Raw genomic sequence first — 22018 nt, 5'->3', positions numbered from 1 at the left:
TAGAGCCCAAATTAAAAATATAATTAAACTTTAGCTCCCCCAAGAGTTTTTGGGGTACAAGGCTGAGCCCCAGTTGCAAACCAGTGAAATCACTGGTTGCTGCAGAGCTGATTTAAGCGTGGGACATCCAGTTCCCACCATTGAGTGACCGTGCTGAGGTCCAGCTGGATTTTCTGATATGGAGAAATCCCCAACCTGGGAATTAGGGGAGACCTACACAGAGGAGGACAGCGGTAAAGGAAGCCCTGAGCCATTCAAACAAGAATGCCTTTATTTAAAAAAAAAAAAAATCCAAATAAGTTAGCAAAAATAATAATTAAAAAAGAAAATCAAATAGCAACTGCACACAGCGTTCAGTAGAAAAGACGGCGTGGGCAGCCTCCGCGGGGCTCAGCACCTGCAGGACGCCAGCCGGAGAGAGACGTTGGTCAAAGAGCATCTTGGAAAAAAATCAGCAAGCGAACCCAGCACACACGTTGGCCCCCAAAAACCGATCACCCCCAGACGGGGAGCGAAGGAGAGCCCAACGCCGGGCAGCCGCCCTTGCAGGAACTGGGGCTGCCGCCAGCGTGGGGCCACAGCGCTGCCGAAATCCCACCTCTCCCCCCTTTTTTTTTCAGCTGGCCGAGCGGGAGCATTTCGCGAGGAGTGGGAAAGGAGGCGAGTGGTTTCAGCGGTTCAGTCCACGACACCGGAGGGGTAAATACGATTTCCAGCGGCTGGACCCTTCCGGCATCTTATTCCCACCCCGTTACCAGCTCAAAGAGCTGCCGGGGTTTGCGCCGGCTCAGTTTTGAACCCGCTCCTCCTGGAACGTCACAGCCACGTCCTCCACGGCGATGCTCTCCACGATGGAGGAGAGCGAGTGGAGGTTGCGGTCCTCTGCCGTGTCGTCGGCCAGGAGGTGATCTGCAGAGAGCAAGCGGATGATGACGTTGCTGGGGACGGGGACCATGTGCTGGGGATGGCTCCTGGCTCCGCGCAGGGGGGACCCCATGATCGCCTGCACGGCCAGAGTGACCTGGGGACCCGCTGCCAGCTCCCACCCTGGGGGGGTATGAGACCTTTCCCTGGAGAGGGCAATGGTGAGTGAAACTTTCGGACACTCTTTAGGTTTTATTCCCCATTGGAAAATGCGATTTAAGTTTCTGCCTTCTGGGGAAAAAAACAGGTGGATTTGGCAGCGGGGGGATAACTGCAATAATGAAAAAAAAAATCAGCAGCTGCAGGGAGGGGGAGGGAAAGGGAGCCCAGGGCAGCGATGCTCAGCGATGCTCAGCACCGCAGTGGGCAAAGCCAAGACAAGGGATGGCGACGGACGAACCCTTGATGGGGACCAAGCCGCCAGGGCCCTGGGCTGCTGCAGTCCAGTTTCTCAGCTCCTAAGAGCAGGCGACTTGGTGAAATCAGGCGGTGGGAGAAGCCTGAACTCGCTGAGCATTGAGCCAAGGAGGTGCTGGAGGATTTATGAGCTCATCTCTCTGCAACAGCAGGGTGGGGAGACAAGGACAAGGCTCCTTTTGTCCTCCACTCTGAGCATCTCCTGCCTGGGGGGGGGTTGGCTCAGCGATGCTCTCTGCTCCAGGGCTGCGGTGTTCCCCACTGCTGCCCCCCCACCTCAGAGCCCAGCGAGGCTGCAGGACACTGGGGCGAGGTGGGGAGGACCTTACCCGCAGGGTTGGTGCCGAACTCCAGCTGGCTGCTCCACTCGGGGCTGCAGGATGAGCTGCCGGACCCACACTCGCTGGCCGCCTGCAAGGAGCCGAGATGCCGACCGTGGGTCTCACCTCCTCCAGCCCGGCCAAACCCCACCAACCACCCCAAAAACACCCCAGGGTGCCCAATCACCGCAGCACAATGCCGCTGCAGAGATGGGCACGGCCCTCCCCACCTGCAAAGCGGCTGGAGGAGCCGACAGTATTCGGGGTCCCCAGGACCCATCGGGGCCAGATGCTTTATTAACCATAAAGGCTGAAAAAACTCCTTTTTGGCCTCTGGACAGAGGAGAAACGGGGCCATCCGCTCACTGCAGGTAAAAAAACTGTCTCTTTACCCAGTGACTATGAGAAAGGGCTAGAGACGGACAAACGTCCTTGGGCAAAACAGCTTTTTGCTGAAAAATCACCTAATCAGGCTCATAAAAAACGAGACGCAGGCGGGACACCCTCAGGTCATCCCAAGGGGATTTCTGGGGAAGATCTTTTGGCAGTTTGATTTGTGGATTTGGGGCTGAACGGCTATTTCAGAGAAAAGAGCTGGCAGCCTGAAAAATGAGAGCATTGCTCAGCAAAGCTCTGAATTAACTTTTTTTGTGTGTGTGTCTTTATCTGGAAGTGGATGCCGGCCCGGGTTGAACCCAAAATATGATTTATAGGAGCAACCCCAAGGACCCAACTATTTGTAGCAGCCTAGAAATGGCACTTTGGGTCTACAAGCTTGCGGCAGCACAAGCTAATTAACACTTGGATTTATTTCCCACTAAAGTAGGAAATTCTTACAGACATGATTTTTTTTTCCCAAAAAATATTGGATTTCGCACTCAACATGTGAACCCCTGGCCGTGCCTGGAAAAAGGGACGGCTTGGAGCAGCAGTGAGGCAGGAACCGCTCAGCACGGGTCATGTTTTGGGCACATTTGCAGGGGCAGCCAACAAATCCAACTGAATCAAACCCAAGTGGATACATTGGGTTTGCACCGGGAAGTCCCAAGAATATATAGGATGGAGCCTGAAAGTTTTTTCAGTCCTTTATTCAGCTCTAAATGTCGGGCTACCCGGGTACCTGCTGTTTTGGTCCTCAAATCCCTTAGTCTGAAAGGAGACGAATCTCTGCAAATCCCTCTTTTCTGTGCCTCTTATAAAGTTCTTCTACATCTATACCTATACCTATACCTATACCTATACCTATACCTATATCTATATCTATATCTATATCTATCTATATCTAATCTATCTATATAGCTATAGCTATAACCATATCCATACCATCTATATCTACTTCTACATCTACATCTATCTATATTATCTGCATCTATATCTATATCATCTCTACCTATAGCTATAGCTATCTATACATTTCCATATACAAAGCCTCAGAGCAGCAGGGAAGTGCACGCCCAGACATCCCCCCAGAAACCAGAGGGCAGATAGAAATATCTGTCAAAAAATTGGTTAAATGACCAAAATCCTGTGGTGCGACAGGGCCTGGCTTGCAGCATCTCTGCTCGGGGCTGCGGCAAGTCACAACCGCTGCGAGCCTCCTCGCCTGGCTCTCAAATTGGCACCTTCGGTTCGAGAAACCAGAGGTGGCCCCGCACCGACCCCCTCGTCCCCTGCCCTGTCCCCTGCCCGAGTGTGCTGTGCCACGCTGACCATCAGAAAAAGTCCCCACGCCCCAGCGTGTCGTGGCACCGGCAATCGCATGGCGGCGGGGGAGAGGGGAGGGAAGCTGCAGGTTTTGCGCCCAGGAGCACTGATACCTGCGGGGTGTCGCGGGAGGCAGCGGGTGGTGACCCCCTGATGGTGTTTGGTCGGAGGCTTTGTGGGTTGTGCCACCCCGAGACTTTACAGGGAGAAACCAGGAGTGTGTGCGTGTGTCTGTGAGCAGGGGGATTTAATTTTGTTTCATATTTTATTTATTTTATTTTATTTTATTTTATTTTATTTTATTTTATTTTATTTATTTTGTTTTGTTTTGTTTTGTTTATTTTAATTTTATGTTATTTTATCTCATTTTTGCCTTTATTATCCCTCCCAAGCCCAGGCACACGTGCCACGCTCAATGCAGTGTCCAGCACTGGACCACGTAGCCCCCACTACATCCATACATAGGGAAAGACTATCGGCCCCTTTGCCTGGGGATCTGAGCACACAGCTGGGGCTGGGTCGTCGCTGCCCTGAGCCTTTATTCAGGACATATTTACCAGCCCACAACAGCAGCATCTGCCTTTGCCCCCAGGGCTGGGGGTCCTGCTCCCCCCAGCAGGACCCAGTGCCCCAGAGCTGCCCACAATGCCTCCACTTGGGATCACCCCCTTAGAGCATCACCCCCATAGGGCATCACCCCCACGCTGGTCCCCAGCCCAGGTTTGGGGACCCAGAGGCACTTACCCCGGGCTGGGGAGCGGCGGGGCGGAAGCGCAGGTCCCTCTGCTCCCGCTCCTGCTGGTTGAGGGTGCTGAGCAAGCTCTGCAGGCGCTCGATGTACTGGATGGCGCTGCGCAGGATCTCCACCTTGGGCAGCCGCTGGTTGGGGTTGAGCAGGGTGCTGCGTTTCAATGCCTCGAAGGCTTCGTTCACCTTCTTCAACCTGCGTTTCTCCCGCAGGGTGGCCGCCCGCCGCCGGTCGATGGAGACCGTCTTCCGCTTGCAAACCTTGCAGGCCCAGGGCAGGCATTGCCCGGGGCAATGCTCGGGCAGGGCTGAGTCCTTCTCCTCCAAAGCCACCCTGCCCTCAGGACACAGGGCCACCTCGGGCCGCTCGGGGAACGCCGCTGGCTCATAGCCCTGCAAGCGGGAGCCCAGGAAATTTTCCCCATCATAAAACCTCTGGTCCGGGAAAAAATAAGGGTTGGTCTCGAAGAGCTCCATGGGCACACGGGCAGCTCGGGGACGTGTGTGCGGCTCGGGGACGGCTGCTCCCTCTCCCCACGCCAACTGTTTGGTGCCATTTAAACCCCAGCGCTGGCATTAAATCACGGAGATAAATATAGAAAACCTAAAGGAAACCTGAGCCCGCCCTAAGCTGCTGCCTCACATCAAAACTTGTCCATCTGATTTCATGTGCTCTCCCCGCGGGGATTACGCTGCCCGGACCGCAGCCGTGCCGGGGGGGTCTGGGGGAGCTGGCACGGTGGGATGGGCAGCTCAGCCGCCCCACGAACAAGGGCTTTGTTTGAGCCCAGGGGTGCCACTGGGGACAGCGGGTGGCTGCCAGCTCCCCCCGGCATTCCTGCATCATCTGGTCCCTTCAGTTACAGCCGGGTTGGGTAGAGCCCATGGTGGCCTCGTGGCCAGCCTGCCCAGCCAGGGCACCCTCATCCCTTCGTGGCTGTCCCCCTCGATCCCACGGCACCCTGGATCCATGCCTTTCCTGTGGTCGGACCCGACACTGGCACAGCATCCTCCGCCACTCAGCCTTTCCCGCCTCCCCACCCTGCTCTGCCCCACACTGCTCCCGCTTGCCCCCCATATTTCCCATGGCCCCATCCTGCCAGTGCATGTCGCAGCGTAAGGGCCTGATCCTGCTTCTGCTGAAGCCACGGGGAAGCGGAGGAATCCAGCCCTGGGAGGGACATCCCGATGCGGGGAGCACCCCAGGGTCCCCGTGGGCACCCCTGGCTATGCAGCACCCGTCCCGGTGCCAGCCCCTGTTCTCTGCTGCCCGTCCCTCCTGCCTGCCCTGCAGGAATGGAGCAGGCATGCAGGCAGGAGCAGGCAGGACTGCACCAGGCACAGCCTTTCCTCCACCATGGGCTTCCTGAAGGTGCCTGGCCAAGTCCCTTATCCCAGAGCGGCATTTTTGGCATAAAATCCACATTCATGGCTTATCCCATGCACCAAACCCAAAGGACACCTTCTCCCGTGGGTCCCCAGGCCCCGGCAGAGGAGCCAAGCTGGGCTGGATCCCCTCCCACCCCGGCTCTGGTCATCCGAGCTGGTCTCCAGTACCGGCATCTGTACGTGCGGATAACCAAAGCCCCAGTGCCATCCTGCTGCACCCCTCTCCCAGCAAAGACGCGTCACTCCCACCTTCCCAATGGGGAAACCGAGGCACAATCACAAACCCTGCATGAGCAGCAACGTGGGTGGGATTTTTAACCCATCCCCAGCCCTTCCCCACTGACTCCAACTGCTCAACCGCGTCTCTCCTGCTTTGTCTTTAATTCAGAAGGGCTTTTTTTCCATCAGGAACGTCAGAAACCATCTCCCATCTCCTCCTATTCCTGCTCCGGGCCAGATTCCAGCCGAGGGATCGGTCAGTGGAAAGAATGTCAGCAAAGAGCAGAGCCAACCCTGCTGGGATTTTCCTTCTCCAAATCCCCCCTCCCCAGAGAGGCTGCGCCATGGTGCATTCCCTGCATCCATTGCCGGCACCCTTGCTCACTTTGGGTTGATTTCTAGCCTTTTTGAAGCCCACCACAATGCTCTTCTCTCTTTATAGTGCTTTCTTTGGGGACAGGAGCCTTATAACACGTCCTCACCCTGATTTCAGCTCTCCCGGGGTCTCAGCCCTGGGGATTCGCTGTCCCCACAGTTTTAGCATCTATAAAAAATCTGCAGTAAGGAAAGCAGGACCCACAGCCTCGAGGTTCACCCTTGGCATAGCCCTTGTGCTCCCCAGGGTCAATCAAACCCCCAAAATACTCAAGAAGGAAAGAAATCAGAGCACCAGCTTGGTCTCTGTGTTAGGCGAAAGCACTAAAGCAGTTAGGAAGAGGCAGGATTCGTCCCTGAGGGTTTACAGAGGAGCCAGTGGCAGGTGCAAAGCTGTTAGGAGGAGATAACCTGAGCCCGAGGGCTTTATATCAACTTCACATCATCATGTCAAGCAGTTTGACTCACTCGTGGGGACCTTTATCAGTGGCACTTGCTGGTGGACATGACCCTGGTGAGCCCCTCAAGCTGCAGCCAGGTCCTTGGGCGAGGGATGCCTGCAGGACTGCCCTGGCTCTACCATATAAATGGGGTTTTTTTAATTCCAAGAGGGTGTTTGGAGGATGAGGAACCCGGCGGTGACATAACCGGCTCTGCGGGGCATGTGGCAGACCCGTACAAGAGAGCGGCCAAGCATTTAGCACTTCATAAAAGAGGGGCAGCATCATCGGAGCAGGCGCCGGCCACCACGGTAGCCTTTCCCCAGCCAGGAGAGGAGCAGGGAGGGACACGGGTCAAGCCAGCTCCGACGGGCCACCGAGGCCACCACGTCCCCGTGGCTGAGCAGGCAGTGGAGGCAGGAGGCAGCCCGTGGAGACAGGGAGGAAAGGGCACCCAGTGCCAGCGCGGGATGGGGACTGGGGAAGAGGGACCCCACGCTGGGGTCACAACCCCAGCTCCTTTTGGGGGGGGGGTCTCATCCAGGCTGCCCACGCTGCTAAAGGCACGGGGAGCTGGGATAACGCTGTGCCCGTCCAGCTGCGTCTCTGCTCCTCCATCAGACCCTCTATGCCAAGGCTGATCCTAATCCCGGACACGGTGGGGAGACACAGCGGAGTCTGGGGTCCATGGGTCCAGCGGGCTCATCCCAGCGGATTTCAAATCAGGGATAATGATAACCACTGGGCAAGTAGCCATCGCCGAGGGACCCTGGTGTCTGGACTACCAGGGGGCTCGTGTCGTAGCCCGCACCACCCTGAGCTCCCCACAAAGTCGATTGCTGGGGGACGGACAAGCAGGGCGACTTTTCCCAGGTCCCATGGGTGCCCACGGCGGCTGCAGGCTGCACCCTGGGTAATTCGGAGCCGGCGGGGGATTAGGGCTCTGCTGCCAGCTGTCAGGTTAGCCCGTGATGGATGGTGGCGGCTGGGAGGCACACAAAGGCGATGCTGTGTGAGCCCCAGGCAGAACGTGCTGCGATCCGTCACGGGGTGACCTTCCCCTGGCTGGCGGAGGCCTCGTGGGGACGGCTCACCCCATCACAGCCGGCGGGGACGGGCAGCCACGAGGCCTGAGCTAAAAATACCCATCCATTGAGAAAATCTCAGCGAGAAGGGTTTGTCCCTGCTCCTCTGGGGCAGCTTCCCAAGCCAGTGGCCAGGTCCACGGCGCGGCATCGTGGAGAGACACCCAGGGGCTGCCCCGGCTGTTTTGCTTTCCGACCATGGCCGATGGTCTTGATGTGATGAGTTTTGGGGAAGCACATAAGCACGTTGCAGCCCGCTGCATAACCCTGCCTGGTGCACAGAGCTGCACACACCCAGTGCATGTCTGTGCCTGGTGCCTGGAGCTGCACATACCTGGTGCATGTCCCTGCCTGGTGCATGGAGCTGCTTGCACTGGTTGCACATCCCTGCCCGGTGCACAGAGCTGCATGGTCCCCGCACTGGAGCAGCGATTGTGGGGATAGTGCTGGTTGGCTCCTTCCATCGGAAAGGGCTGAAAAAACCAGCAGGTTTTAGGGGCTGGTGAAGCGAGCCAGGTGGTGGAGGCAGCACCTACACCCCCGGGGTGCGGGCACCATCCCACTGGTGGGGAAAGAGAGGCCGGGGTTGGCCAGGACCCAGTAAAGAGATCGTCCTGCTGGGATTTCAGCGCAGGAAAGGGGTCCCATCAAAATGCTGTTTCAAATGGGACCCACCTTCCCGTCCCCCCTGGGCACCCCGCTGCCCCGCGTCCCCTCTCGCTTTCCAGGCTTGCCGACATCCCTTCCTGCCGCGGTGACAAGTCGTAACATATTTGGGAGCAGCTGCAGGCGGCGGGGAGATGCTTGGCCCTCTCCCCGCTCCTGGCTGAGGAATGTGGAGCAGACCTCTCCTCCGACACCCGGGATTTCCGACGTGCCTGCTCGCCGGAGATTTGGGACGGCGACAGCTGCTCGGCCGCAATGGGGCCATGGCAGAACCTGCCCCTTCAACCCCGTCCCCGCCAGCCCGTACCTTGCACAGCCATGTCTCAGCCTGCTGGGGATTCGGGATTGGTTTTAGGTCCAGCCCATGGGGAGCAATGGGAGACGGTGTCCTGCTGTCTGTCCCTGGCTGGGACGGGAGCAGTGGTGGCAGGACCAGCCAACAGCACCTTCCTCACCCCTATGTGCCAGCTCGCCCAGTTTGGGTTCGCTAGTGGGTTGGGAGGGTGGTGGGATGGGGCTGCTCATGTCCCTGCAGCACCATGTCCTCACGGGGCTTGGCATCCTTGGCCCCCACCTTGCCTCTCATCCCCGCGACCCCAGGCGCCAGCCTCCGTGCCTCAGTTTCCCCATCAGGAAATCAGGGATAATGATGGAGGTATAAAGTCCGGCTGGACAACGGTTGTATTTTGGTTATTAACTGTCTTTACAGGTTCGACCTGGGATGGGGGGTGGGCTATCAACAGGGAGGTGCTGGTGGTTGAGCAGCCCCCAGTCCACTGGATGGGGACAATACTGGGTGCCCCAGCATACCAATGCACTGGATCCCAGTCTGGGGATATTAGTGGGCGCCCTGACCCACAGCCTGTTGGATCCCAGTTCAGGAACCATCCTGCGTGCCCTGATCCACCAGTTGCCGGGATCCCAGTCTGGGGACCAAACCAGGTGCCCCAACACACCAGTCTGCTGGCTCCCAGTCCAGGGACCATACTGGGCGCCCTGACCCCCCCTGCTTGCCTGCAGTCATCGGATGATGCTCTGCCCCACTACCAGCACTAAACCTCCTGCATTTCTGCCCCGCCATGGCCTCCCTTGCTCCATGACCCCATGGCCCGGACACGGCCCTTCCCCTTCCCCAGCCCCCAGCCCCAGATTGCAGCCAGAGGAGGGGTTGACCCAGCAGGACCCCCGCTACCAAACCCCACTGTGGGCTCTCCCATCCGAAGCCCGCCCATGCCAGGGGCATCCTCGGCAAACATGAGGCTGTTCCTCCATCCTGCATGGTGGCACCGGCTGGGCTGTCCCCACATGTGTCGCAGAGGGACCGGGGCGGGGAACTGGGTTGTCAACAAGGGGCTGTTTTCCCCGGGGTGGGAGAGTCTGGCTGGGGCGAGCTGGAGGACAGGTGGGTGTTTGGAGGAAGACCCATGAATGCGAAGGATTCAGCCACGACATATGGTGGCTATTCGACCCCCCGAGAGGGACAGCTGTCTGGGCCAGGGGGATGGCACAAGGCCCGGGGATGGGACCTGGGGACAGTGGTGTCCCTCGGCAGGGGACAGCCCTGAGACGGGATGCCTGGAGCCACGCGGGGACCATGGAGGGGGCCGGGAGGGAGCCAGGTGTCTGCAAGCCAGGTCTCCTGGGTGGGTGACCATTGTCTTGTCCCCATGGTGGACACGATCCTGCTGGGGCTCATCCAGCCCCCATGGCCCAACCTGGGGCTGATGCTGTGGGATCAGGGTCCGGTGAACAGGAGGAAAAAGGAGTTGGTGATGCTGATGTGGGGCTTTCAGGACATAAACTGGTGACTCCTGCATTTTTCTGCCCCCACCCCATGGGACAGTAAATGTCAGCACAAGGAGGGGTGACCCCCTCCATGTAGGACACCCCGTGGTAACTCAGACTGCCGGGGAGGGAGGGTCGTGGGGATTTCGTGGCTCTGGGGTGGGATTCCCAAGGGGAGAATGGATGGCAGACCCTCCCCGTCACATGCCAGCAGTGATGCCGGACAAGCCAGTCCCCAAGGAGGGGCACCCAGCCCTTCCGGAGGGGCCTCACCCCACAAATTCCCATCGCAGGGAGAGACTGCCGGCTCAACCCACCCCATGAGCGCCCAGGCTCGGTGTCCCGTACCCCCCCTCCCCCCCAGCTGGATTTCCCCCTTGCTGGGGTGTTCAGGCCCGGGGGGGGGGCCCTGTGCCTTAGGAACACCCCAACTCCCGCTCGCATGCTCAGCTGTCGGCCTCTCCGGCACGTGCTGTCGGGACTGGTCAAGCAGCTGGAGGATAATCCCAACCCTGCAGCGGCGAGACCCGGGGTCAGGCAGGCAGTGCTGCACCCCATGGGGTTCCCCTGTCCACCCACTGTGGGGATGTCCTGCACCCAATGAGCTGACGGAGCTGGACCGCAGCTGGGGGAGATGAGAGCCAGGAGGATGAGGAAGGGCTGGGAGGGGTGAGGAAGGCTGGTGGGTTTTGGTGTAGGGAACAGAAATGGGTTAGGTCTTTTTGGGGTGCTCCCCACACCCCATCACGGGGGTCAAGCTCCTTCCAGCCCATCTCAATCACTGAGCAAATGCAATGCCTGGCTGCCTGCGAGGAAAAATGCCTTGAAATGTAAATTTTCAGAGCTCTGAGGTTGTGACCGCGGATAACCCGCCCCCTTCCTTGGCCGGGTCACCCGAGGGTCCCATGGGATTGGGGGGGCGGGGGGGGGGGGGCCGAGGCTGCCCGCTTCTTGCCGGGAGGGATGCAGAAACCATCAGCCCCCTCCAGCCGCAGCAGCCGTGCAGTGCGGCCGACGGGAGAGGGCACCAGCAGCCCGGTTATCTGCACGCCGAGTCCAGATTTGGGGCTGCACACCCCAAGTCAGAGGCCAAAAGCATCTCAGACCACTTTGAACCCCTCTTTTTTTTTGGGGGGGGGGGGAGAAAACCCCACCACCTCCCTATGCAGGATCCGGGGTGCAGACCCAGCCCTTTGCCTGGGGGCTGAGAGGGGGATCAGGACCTGGAAACCCTCGAGATGACCCCCTCACATCCGGCACTGAGTCCCTATCAGGGATGAGCCCAGCTATTCACTTCCCACCCCCTGGGGAGAAAATCTCGAGGTTTGTTTTTTCCCGCGGCGTAATGACCCCAGCAGGTGCTTTTCCTGCCCGAGGGCTGAAAATAGCTCCCAGGGTTTGGCTTCCTTCAGTTCCTGCCCCCCTCCCAGGCCCCCTGTTCATCTTTTGGGCCAAAACATCCCAGTCCGGGGAGGGAAGGCTCTGGGGAAGCGGGGGGACTTCCCGGAAACCCTTTCCTTCGCATTTTTGTGCTCGGCTGGAGGTGAAATCGTCCTGGGGAAGGAATTTTTGGCCTCAGCTCTAGCAGCCACGCTTGCCCTCAGGTCTCTCTTGGGGAGCAGCTCAGCTTTCATCCCACCAGGAGGGACAGGAATGTGCTTTGAGGAGTTTTCCCCCCCCTTTATATTTCTGCTGCAGGAGCTGTGTCCTCTGTCCCTCACAGGATGCTCTTGCCCAGTGCCTGTGTCACATCTGGTCCCTTTGGCCCCATGGATTTAATTGCTTTTGGGGAGTGAAATGGCTGGGGGGAGCCGAACCCCTCGGCCACGGGCGTTTGTGCTGGTCTCTGCCTTATCAAGAGCATTTATTTAGGGAGTTGAAACTGGGAGCCCCAGTTGCCCCTGGGGCTGGGCAGGTCCCTTGTCCCCAGGAGGGGACCCTGAGGTCCACCTGGGGCCGTATCTGGATTTTCTTTCCCAGTGCCTCTTCAGTGGCTGTGCTGGGTCCCAGCTCCCCTTTTTAAAGCCAGGGGATACGCGGAGGTGCAGCATCCCAGCTCCTGGCCCCCTGCCATATTTTGGGAAGGCCGAGCAGGCGTGAGATGGGGTTTCACCCTCTTTCATCCCTGCAGGAAAACACAAGGGATGGGGACACAGCGGGGGAGCTTCCTTTTCCTGCTCCAGCCCCACTTCTCCACCCTGGATGGAGGAGACGGACACGGATGGCAAACACCACTTCAGCCACGGCTTTTCATGGGAAAGGGCTGCTTCCAGGGGAGAGAGGAAAATTGGGGTTACACACCCAGATGCCTTCACAACGCCTGTCTGAGGTCTCTGCCCTTCAGCCCGCTGCTCTCCCGGCCCATCCCTCCTCTCAGCCTTTCCCAGCAAGGTGATGTCTGCATCCCCCCCCTCACCCCTTCTCTGCCCCCTCGGAGCTAGGAGAGCACCCAGGGGCTCTCAGCACCCCAAAAGCTACAGCCAGCCAGCTGACTTCTGCAGCACTGAACCTCCACTGATGGGTCCCCACTTCTCTATCACCTCCGAGTCCCGGAGCCACACAGCATCCTACAGTGGCAGCAGGTCCATCGCTGCGCCAAGTCACCTCCTCCCAGGGCACAAATTCAGCTGGGGGCTTCTCACCATGAGGCTGGGTGAGCCCCAAGCTGGGTCCTGCACCCCAAATCCTCCCCACCCATGGGAGCAAGGGGAGGAAAGGCAGGAGAAGCAGCCTCCATGTCTGTCGAGGCTGATACGCTCCGAGCTCGTGGCAGGGGACTTCTGGTCGCGCGTCCCCAAGGAAGGCAGCCAGCTGTGGGAACGTTGCCGCCGACCATCTCGAGGTTGCTCTGTGCAATGCAAAATGTCACATGTCCCACTGCAGCGTCACCGTCCCAGAGAAGCCATTCCCCAGAGACCAGGGCTGGGAGGCTGTTTTCGCCGGCACTCAGACGGTTTGGGTAATGTTTGTGCTGCTCTGGGGCCAGGGGGAAAGGATCCCAGCTGGAAGAGGAGAAGAAGAACAGGTCAGGAGGCGGATCCCATCCGCTGATAAGGAATTTTCCACATCTTCAATAGGAATCTGTAGGTTTAGGCACGTGGGAAGGGTTTAAACAGCTTTTCCTGCAATATAGAGGACCTGCCCAGTGAATTTCTGTCCTGACTTAGTTTCTGGAAATAAAATATTCTTGGATTGGTTGGAAGAAAATAATTTAGGCAGCAGCAGAGCGCAGGGCTCAGAGGTTGCAGGAGTCAGATGGAAGAAGAGCTTTTGTGTTGGAGGGTGGCGATGCGGTTACAGTCTGTAAGTATCTGAGTGGGGAAAAAATCCCTGTGACGGAAATCGAGAGCTGCCCAGCCAGCTGAAAAAGATGCAGTAAGTGACAGCTGGAAGCTAAAAGTGGAGAATTTTAAAATAGAAATACGGAACATATTTCTAAAGCGAGAAATACAAACTTTGGGAGCAGCAGCCGTGGGGATGTGGCTTTCCCTTACGCCCCACACGAGGGGGCACCTCTCCATCCTCACCCTGGACGCACCAAATCAGCTCATCCTGGTCTTCCTCGGCTGCTTCCCTCTGCTGCTGTCACTCCTTCACCCCCTGTTTTCTCCTTCACCCCAAATCCTCATCTTCCACAACCCCTATGGAGCATAGGGGGGTAAGAGCCCATGTCCCCGGGCCACCGCAGCCCCAGGTCTGGGGCTGGCCCTGGGGTCTTCCAGGTGCAGCACCCACTCAGCTCTTCATCCCCTTCCCCATATTTCCCCAAAGATCAATCAGAAAATTATTATACCATCTCAGAGATCCATCAAGGGAAGAGGTTCCCCTCATTCATCTCTTATAGCAAACCAGGACTCACAGAAGCCACGTTTTTCCTTTTACATTTTCCTCCTTTTTTTTTTTTCCTTTCCTGGGAAGTTGCTGTTTCGCAGAGTCTTTGCCCCAGAAAGATCTGTCATCACTGCTGCATGCTTCAGAGCACTTACACCACCAGCATCCCTCCCTCCTCCCTCCCCATGGGCATGGCTCAGTGCCCGCAGGGCTGGAGGTGGCAAGCACCGTCCTGCCTTTCCATGGGCCATTTCAAATAAAAAGAGGCTAAAAAAGCGCTGGGCTTGTTTAAGGGGTGGCCGTGGAGTGGGCACAAAGGGTTTTAACTGTCCTGTAAACTGATTTGCAGGGATGGAAAGGTTTAACCCCCTCCTGCGCCACCAAGCCTGCTGGAAGCGGTGGGCAGGAATAGCTCTTGGCCGGCAGCCTGGCTCGATAGCACTCCCGGGGCTCCCTTGGGATTAAAATAAACCCAGCGTGTGGTGAGGAAGATCCAGTGGCGAGGAGGCAAAGGGCCTGGATTGGGACGCAGGGGCAGATGCCAACACCCCACTCCACTGCGGTCCCGGGCGCGGTGCAGAGCCGGCGAGCGGAGCAAACCTCTGCTCTACCTCACTGCCGTGCCAAGGATGGTGCTGGTGGAGAGCTCGCTGGGTTTTGGACATATTTTCTCTTCCATCGAGTGATGTCTCAGCAGTTCCTCCCTACCAGGGAAGAGCAAAAGCCCATTAGCATCCTGCTGTGCCAAGGCACACGGCTTGGCTGCGACCCAGCTGCCTGCAGGCAACATCTGGCTGGCATCTGGCAGGGCACCAAGTGGGGCTTGACCCCTTCGGCCACTGCGTGGGAGCCCACAGCCTCATGAACATGGCATCTACCCAGGGCGGAGGGGAGCCGGGGCACGTCCTCGTGCCGGCACCCACTTGCTGAGTGACCAGACACCACCCGTGACTCAGTTCCTCCCTCGGTGCGTGGGCAGCGCTGCCAACCCGCGTTAAAACCTGCTCTGGGCAGCAGGGCTGAGATGTGCTTGGTGGAAAGGGTCAGTCCATGGGGAAGAAGCCGTTCCTCTGTCTGCCCTCCGGGATTTGCTTGTTTAAATTATCTCCTGGGAATTCTTTCTACGCTGTGTCATTGCTGCTGAGTATCTGCTACAAAGCCCAGATGGGGATGCATCACCCTGCAAAAGCATGGTGCTCCTTGCTGCCCAAACCGCTTCAGAAGTGTCATGTATCCCGTTAAACAGCAGAGAAACCGGGCACAAGTCATGGAGCAGCCCTGTATCCCAAGTGAAGTCCTGCCAGGGCTCTGGGTCACCCGGCGCACACGGACCAGTGGTCCCAGGGCTGGCGCTATGGGGCAAGCATCGCTCCGCAGCATCTCAGCGCAGCGGAGGCGTCCTTGGAAAAGCTCTGGGTTTTCCCTTTGTTTGCTCCTTCTTTTTTCACCTTGTGCCATCTTGTCTGGACCCACCGGACCGTGGCATTCAGGGGGTCACTCGTCCTAATTAATATCTTGCAGAGACGTCAGCCCTCCAAGCACACAGCCCTGCGCTGCTGGCACCAGCCATGCTCCTAATTAACTTTCCTAATTAAGAGGCCCCTTTCCGTGACCAGAAGGGCTGTGGGATGGTTCCTGTGATGGAAGAAGTGGAGAAACCCTCAACTTCTCCTGCCCTGAGCACCCGGGATGGCAGCATGGAGCTGCTCTTCATGTAGGTAAACTGAGGCAGGAGGGAGAAAACTCGAACCCCCAAGAAAAGCCAAAGAGACGGGTGGAAATGAGCTACCCACACCCTGACTTGCCTCCTTGGAAAAGCATTTCTTGGCTGCTGCCAAGCCCTGAGGGTGTTCAGTCGGGGTTTGGTCTCATCAGCCAGGCAGGCTGGCTCAGCCGGCCCCGACATGCCAAACCCTCCGGTGCACCAGGCTGGCACAGAGCCAGACACGAACCGTTCCCTCCTGCAGTGGCTCAGGTTTGGTCCTGTCCCAATCTCATGGGAAGCGGCAAGGTGGAAAAGCTGGTGCAGGAATATTGAAGTCATGCCGTGTCCCCTCTTTGCGCTCCTTCACCCCATCTCTCCCGCCGCGCCGGGGATGGCAGCAGGTATTTGCCTGTAGCAGCATCATCCAACACTTCTTTGGGATCATCACAACCTGTTGCACCTCTCAGGCCATTTTCTCCTTCCAAATCCCAGCAAGAGCCTGGAAGACCTGAATAACCTTCTGGGTGCCTGATGTTCACCAGAAAATTACCTTTCATGGGTTTTTAAGGCATCTTCAACACTCACCCGACACAAGCCCTAGCCTGGTGTCTGGGAGGGTGAGCAGATGATGCCATGTCCATCAGGAACAGGCTCTGTGCCACCACCTCCAACAACCAGCAACAGCATTTGCTCCTTCAATCTTTCCAGCCTTTGCCAAAGCCCTGGGACAGTTTGCTTGGGCTGGTGGGAGAGCTCCTACCCCGCTTTGGCAGACTCCCAGCCGGGCAGCTCATTTTTGGCATAACATGGGTTTTTTTAGGGGTGCTGCTAACATTAAGTATGCTGGGGCATGAGTCCAGGGAGGGAGAACAAACTGCAAATCCACTAAGGAAAAGGAGTGGTTTTTAATCTCTGTGTTTGGGAGATTTGCATACAATTAGGCCAGGACCTGCCCGCGTTTGCTTCCGCATTGCACTCCCCTGATGAACCTGCCGGTTTTCCTGCTCTGCTCCCAGCCAGAGGTTGATTGCAAGGACACTCGCCCTGCAAAGCTGGTGGGCGAGGGGTTTCAAGGAGCTCTGGGGATGCCCTTTCCACTCCCGGTACCCTGTCCTGAGCGTACCCACCCCACACGTTGCCTCTGGCTTTAGGGCTTCAGCCCTATAGCAGGGTAACAGCTTCCTTCCTGCGGTGGAGGATGTGTGAGGAGATGCACTGTGAGATGCTCTAGCAAACGCCCCCCATAAATAGCACGGTGTTTACGTGAGCCCGCCATCCTCGGTTTATTTTCCTCTCTGCAGAGCAAATAGATGGTTCAAATCCAAGTAAGCTCCCCTTGCCCTGCTGCTGGCACAGTCTAATGGCTGGAGGTGGCACATTGCCACAGTCCCTGGACGGCCCTCGGATCTTCGAACCCCCAGCCCTATGCTGGCCACTTGGCCAAGGAGGTGAGAGGGAAGCCCGCGGGCCACCAGCTGATGGAGAAGTCCAGCACTGGGTTTGTGATGGTCCCACAGCTGTTCCCATCCCTTCCTTGGGGTGTGCAGGCTCTGATGGAGGAGAGGGTTGGGGGTCAGCCCCAAGGGGCAGATCCAGGTGTTGGGACATCTCTCACTGAGGCAGAGCTGAGCAGGAGGGGACAACTCCAGCCCCAAGTCTCACCAGAGAAGGGAGAAAGAATGGGGAGAGGTGCAGGTGGGGTTTGGGAGAGTCCCCTTGCCCCAAATCTGAGGTTGTAGCTTGTCCTGGTCCCTGCAGCACTCGGATAAACCAGCCCCGCTCCTGGGGAGCGACGTATGCAGGATGAGCCTTGCAGGTGCCTGGTCCACACCTGGGGGGGCGTTCCTGGAGAGCTTGGCTGGTTCAGCTCCATCAGTCAGATCGAGCTCCCAGCCCCATTGCCTCTGCGCTACCCAGCCCAGGTAGGGGAAATTTTGGGGGTGGTCATTTTTCCCCAAACTACTCCTAGGACCTTAAATAGCGTCCAGTCCAGCCTCACCTCCAGTTTGGGGCCCCTATTCCTCCACACGCCTTATCTGGAAAGACCCTCCGCCTGCCCCAGCAGCTCTGTTTTCCACTGACACAGCCCCCTGCGCAGGGGATGCCCCTGTGCCTTCCCCCCTCCCCAGCATATATGGGGTGCAGCCACCCCCAGCACCCAGGGGTGCCGTTCAGTGGATGAAGGGTGCTTTGGGGCTCACCCCCAACCCACCCCAGCAGTGATTTTGGGTGAGACATTGTCTGCCAGAGCCCGGGCGAGCACCCCAGCTCTTTGGGCTGGCTCGGGTCTGACTTTGGGGTGCCGGCCCCGTCCCGGGCCAGAACCCAGAGCAGCGGCTGCTCGGTGCCCGGGTGACGTGCTGAGTCCTCGCTCACCCCGAGCTCAGGCTCTGCCTCCGTGCTCGCCTCCCCTCCCCGGATCCTCTGTTCACACCCGACCTCAAAAACCGGTTCTGGTGATAAAACCGTGTCGGGAGCTTGGGGCTGGCACCGGCTCTGCTGCTCCCCCCCGCTGCCGGCTCCCACCCCGCTCACCCTCCCGGCCCTGCCACCCCCTGCCAGCCCGGCTCCTGCCCCCCATCCGCCCGGCCCCCCCCCCCTCCCCCCCCCCCGCCGCCCACCCTCCCCCGGTTCTTCCCGAGCTCGACGAGACCCAAATCGGGTCAGTCGCTCTTTAAACGGCTGCAAGGCTGCACCATGTGATGCTCCAGCTCCGGCTGGGAGCTGGCAGAGCCTGCGGGAGTCGAACGGTGCCGGGCACCGGGGACGGAGCATAGCCCCGCTCGCCGCGGCGAGCCCGGTACCCAGCGCCCCGAGCATCCCTCCGGCCGCCCCTCCAGCATGCTCCCCGCGTTACCCTGCGGGTGAAAAGCTCTTGCTATTTTGGGGTGAGGGCATCCCAAAACGAGCCCTCGGCTTGCAGGACAAGGTGAGGTGGGTTGGGGCCGGGCGGGGGCCGGGGCGGGCGGCTGCTGCCGGAGCACGGTGCAAGGTCGGCGGCAGGAAGCAGCCGGCGGGGGGGAGCGGGGGCCCCGCTCCGGCTGCATCGGCCCCGAGGGGCTCTGGCAGACGGCCCCGGGGCGGCCCCGAGGGGCGGTGGGGCTCCGCCGCTCTCCCCGGAGCTGGCCGGCGGCTCCCGCTCTCCCCGCAGCTCCCGGCGCGGCTGCGAAGCGGGATGGAGGTGGGTGCAGGATGAGCCCCGGGGAGAGGGGGGCCGGAGCCCCAGGGGACGGCACAGACAGGAGAGGGGTTTTCTTTTCCCACCCCCCCGCACAGGGTCCATCCCGGCTCGCAGCGCAGTTGACGATTCCAGTTGCTGACCGCCTCCCTGTGCATTTGCAGGTGACCGAGGGACCCCAGCGTGAGCAGGGAGGGGACCGGAGCATCATGACACACTCTGTCTCAGCCTTCCAGGCTGCCTACATCTCCATCGAAGTCCTCATCGCTTTGGTGTCCGTGCCGGGGAATATCCTGGTCATTTGGGCTGTGAAGATGAACCAGGCGCTGCGGGATGCCACTTTCTGCTTCATCGTCTCGCTGGCGGTGGCCGACGTGGCCGTGGGGGCCCTGGTCATCCCCCTGGCCATCATCATCAACATCGGACCACAGACGGAGTTTTACAGCTGCCTCATGGTGGCCTGTCCCGTCCTCATCCTCACCGAGAGCTCCATCCTGGCACTCCTGGCCATAGCCGTGGATCGATACCTGCGGGTGAAGATCCCTGTCAGGTAGGAAAATGTGTTGGGATGGGCTCTGCGGTGGCTGCTGCAAGTGTTAAAAGGGAGCAAGGATGCCCCAAACTCTTGGAGAAGCACTGGGAGTAAGATCTTCCTCCATGCTGCCAGCCCGGGCACATCTGGCCGCAGCAGCAATCGGGGCAGGCTGGGCTGGGGGGGGGTCCCAGAGCCTCCGGCAGCTTCGCTTGGGGGTTCAGGGGGGTGCTGGGTGTGCAGGAAAAGCTTGCATTGTGGCAGCCGGCAGGCAGGGCAGGGCAGCCCCTCCCAGGGTCCCCATGGCCGGAACAAAGTGTGTCCCACCACACATGAGAGAGCACGGGTGCTTCAAGGAGTGGAAAGGGGATGGCAGATTTGTCTTCAGCCCAGGTTTTCCCTTGCCATGGGGAGCCCAGGAGCCTGGGGGTGATAACCTGCTTGCTCATGGACATGTGGGACACAGCTTTGAGGTTTTGAGGGACCAGAGGTGACAGCCCAGCATGTCTTATGGGGCAGGCTCACCCAGGAGAGACCCCTGGCTATGGGGCTGCCCCACAAATGACTCCTCTCCCTGTTTTTCCCCTTCTCATCATTTGTATCTGTTATCAAAGCCAAGCCCATAGCAAGTACAGTGGGGCATAAATGAGGGGGACCTGTATTTGAACTCTGCTGCTCCAGGAGGAGATATTTAACCACCTCGTGGCCAGCTCTCTCCCCACCGGTGTGGTCCTGCAGCCCCTGGGGCTGGGGGGAGGCAGCCGTGGGGCCGGGCTGCTGCAGTGGGACTGGGGGGTGTCAGTGGGGCTAGAAGGGGATGTGACACCCGGCGCTGGTGCCGCTCAAGTGCAGTCTGCGTGTCCCAGCTCAGCCCCCCACTGTGCAGTCGCTGTCGCTGGTCCCCCTTGCTCTGTCCGAAGACATGCCCGGGCTGCAGGGACACCTTTGTCGGGCTTGTCAGCTCCGGGAAGGCTCCTGCTGCTGAGAGCATTGCTGGAAAACTCAGCCCAGACAGGATGGCTGAGCACACACCCAGCTCGTGTCACCCCACTGACCCCTTTGCAGTTCAGACACGGGCTCCAGCCCCTTTGCTGGAGGGGTCCGTGATCCTTCATCAGCAGAAAGACCCCCCAAAAGGGACCCAACCCCCTGTGTTAGGTGCTGCCCAGACCCCAACGGGTATAGGACCCTTCCCGGGGCAGGAATCGCCTTCCTGTACAGGGAGACAGGGACAGGAGGCACCTGCGTCAGGATCAACTGACTGCTCCGGAGTGCTCGGTATCCCCAGGTCCACTGGATCAGGCCAGAGATCTGTTGCTTTGGGGTTTTTCCTGCAGCCATGGCCAGCAGAGACTGCTTGGTGAAGGAGCGTAAGGTGGGGGGGGACACAGGATAAAACCACAGTCCCTGCCCACCCCGTCCCTGCCACAGACGATCTCGCAGGCTGTTCCCAACTTCCTCCTTAAGTGTGATTTTCCCAGCCTGAAAAACCCTCATCTTCCAGCCCGTCAGTGTAACTGAAGTGATTCTCACCCTGTCATTGCTCTCGGTACTTTTTTGGTCCTCCTGCATCCCCTGTGAGGTGGGGATGGGTTCAGGTGTGGGAGGACTGCGGCTTTATACATAGCAACGCTGCCTAGCTCTCATCAGTCATTTTTCTAAAAAAACCAGTCTTTTTTCCTCCCTTGTTGCCTCTGAGCATCAAATAGGGCTTTTTGGGGAGATTTCTGCCCTGAGCCCAGGAGCTTTCCTGGGAGCAATATTAAGTTAGAGCCCCTCCTCATCCTGCATATAGTTTGGGTGGGTTTTTCTCATGCAATATCGACCCCGAATTTTGTTGTCCTGTTTTGTGCCCGATTTCTCAGCATCGTGAGATTTTCCTCTGGCTTTTTGTAGCATACTTTAACATTGAAAGGCTTCATAGCCTCAACAAGAAGGGTTTGGCTTTGCCAGCTCTCCTGTTCGCTTATCCCTGGATGTTTCCTTCTTTCCCTGGTGTGAATTCCTGACAGTTGGCAAATGCGGTGATTTTAGGTGATTTTTGTGCCCTAGAGACAGCAACAGCAAAACAACATTGTAGATCGCAAATAGGACAGAAAACGCCACTAAAGAATATTCCCTGAATCTGAAGTGCCTCAAGTTTCTCCCAACCTGTTGCTAGATGCTAAAAGATGATACTGAAAACATTTTTATAGCGCTGACAGCTCGAATCGCAGCTTCGTGGTGTCGTTCCTCACTGCGACGCCAAACCCACCGGTGTGCAAATTGGTGCTGGGTGCTGAGAGCCTGCGACACCTTGGCAGGGCTTGTGTCACCGGCGAGAAACATGTGGCCACTCGTGCCTGGGAGACCTCAGGGAGAGCTGCTAACATCCCCGGAGGTCCACAGGCAGCAATGGCATCCAGTCCCGGGCAGTGATGGCATTCCCACAGAGATTTGTAGGCAGGTGGGGAGCGATGCGGGGGGATCTCTGCCTCGGCCACATCCCTAGGGCAGCCAGGACATGGAGCGGGGACAACCCCTCTGGCACGTGGCCAGCCAGCATCAGGCACGGAGGGGACAGGGTCAGCAGACATCGTGCACGCCGCGGCCCGCTCCTGTGCCAAAGAAAGTCCCCAGATAAGCCTGGCACAGGGTGGATGCTTGCCTGCATGACCCACACGTGGCCTGGTGTAGCCGAGGGGGTCTCATGGGCTGTCGT

At 58.7% G+C, this 22018-nt stretch overlaps 2 protein-coding genes across 2 annotated transcripts in view; one reads left to right on the top strand and one right to left on the bottom strand.

The window, feature by feature from the left end:
- Nucleotides 1–577: 577 nt before the first annotated feature.
- Nucleotides 578–4593, bottom strand: MYOG (myogenin). The gene is made up of 3 exons (XM_076358155.1): nt 4110–4593; nt 1671–1752; nt 578–909 (listed from the first exon to the last, which is right to left on the bottom strand). Exons 1-3 carry the CDS (start codon nt 4587–4589, stop codon nt 788–790), a joined length of 684 nt encoding a protein of 227 aa, XP_076214270.1. The 5' UTR covers nt 4590–4593; the 3' UTR covers nt 578–787.
- Nucleotides 4594–18295: 13702 nt separating this feature from the next.
- The window catches only part of ADORA1 (adenosine A1 receptor), a 29048-nt gene continuing 25325 nt past the window's right edge, over nt 18296–22018 (top strand). The window contains exons 1-2 of the mRNA XM_076358154.1: nt 18296–18536; nt 18950–19335. Of these exons, the coding sequence (XP_076214269.1) occupies nt 18995–19335 (341 nt within the window). The 5' untranslated portion in view covers nt 18296–18536; nt 18950–18994. The remainder of the gene's footprint in view (nt 18537–18949; nt 19336–22018) is intronic.

Source organism: Aptenodytes patagonicus, chromosome 22 (genome assembly GCF_965638725.1).
Source record: "Aptenodytes patagonicus chromosome 22, bAptPat1.pri.cur, whole genome shotgun sequence".
Taxonomy (NCBI): Eukaryota; Metazoa; Chordata; class Aves; order Sphenisciformes; family Spheniscidae; genus Aptenodytes; species Aptenodytes patagonicus.
The sequence above is the reverse complement of the archived record's forward strand: the minus strand, read 5'-3'. Positions and strand labels throughout refer to the sequence as shown.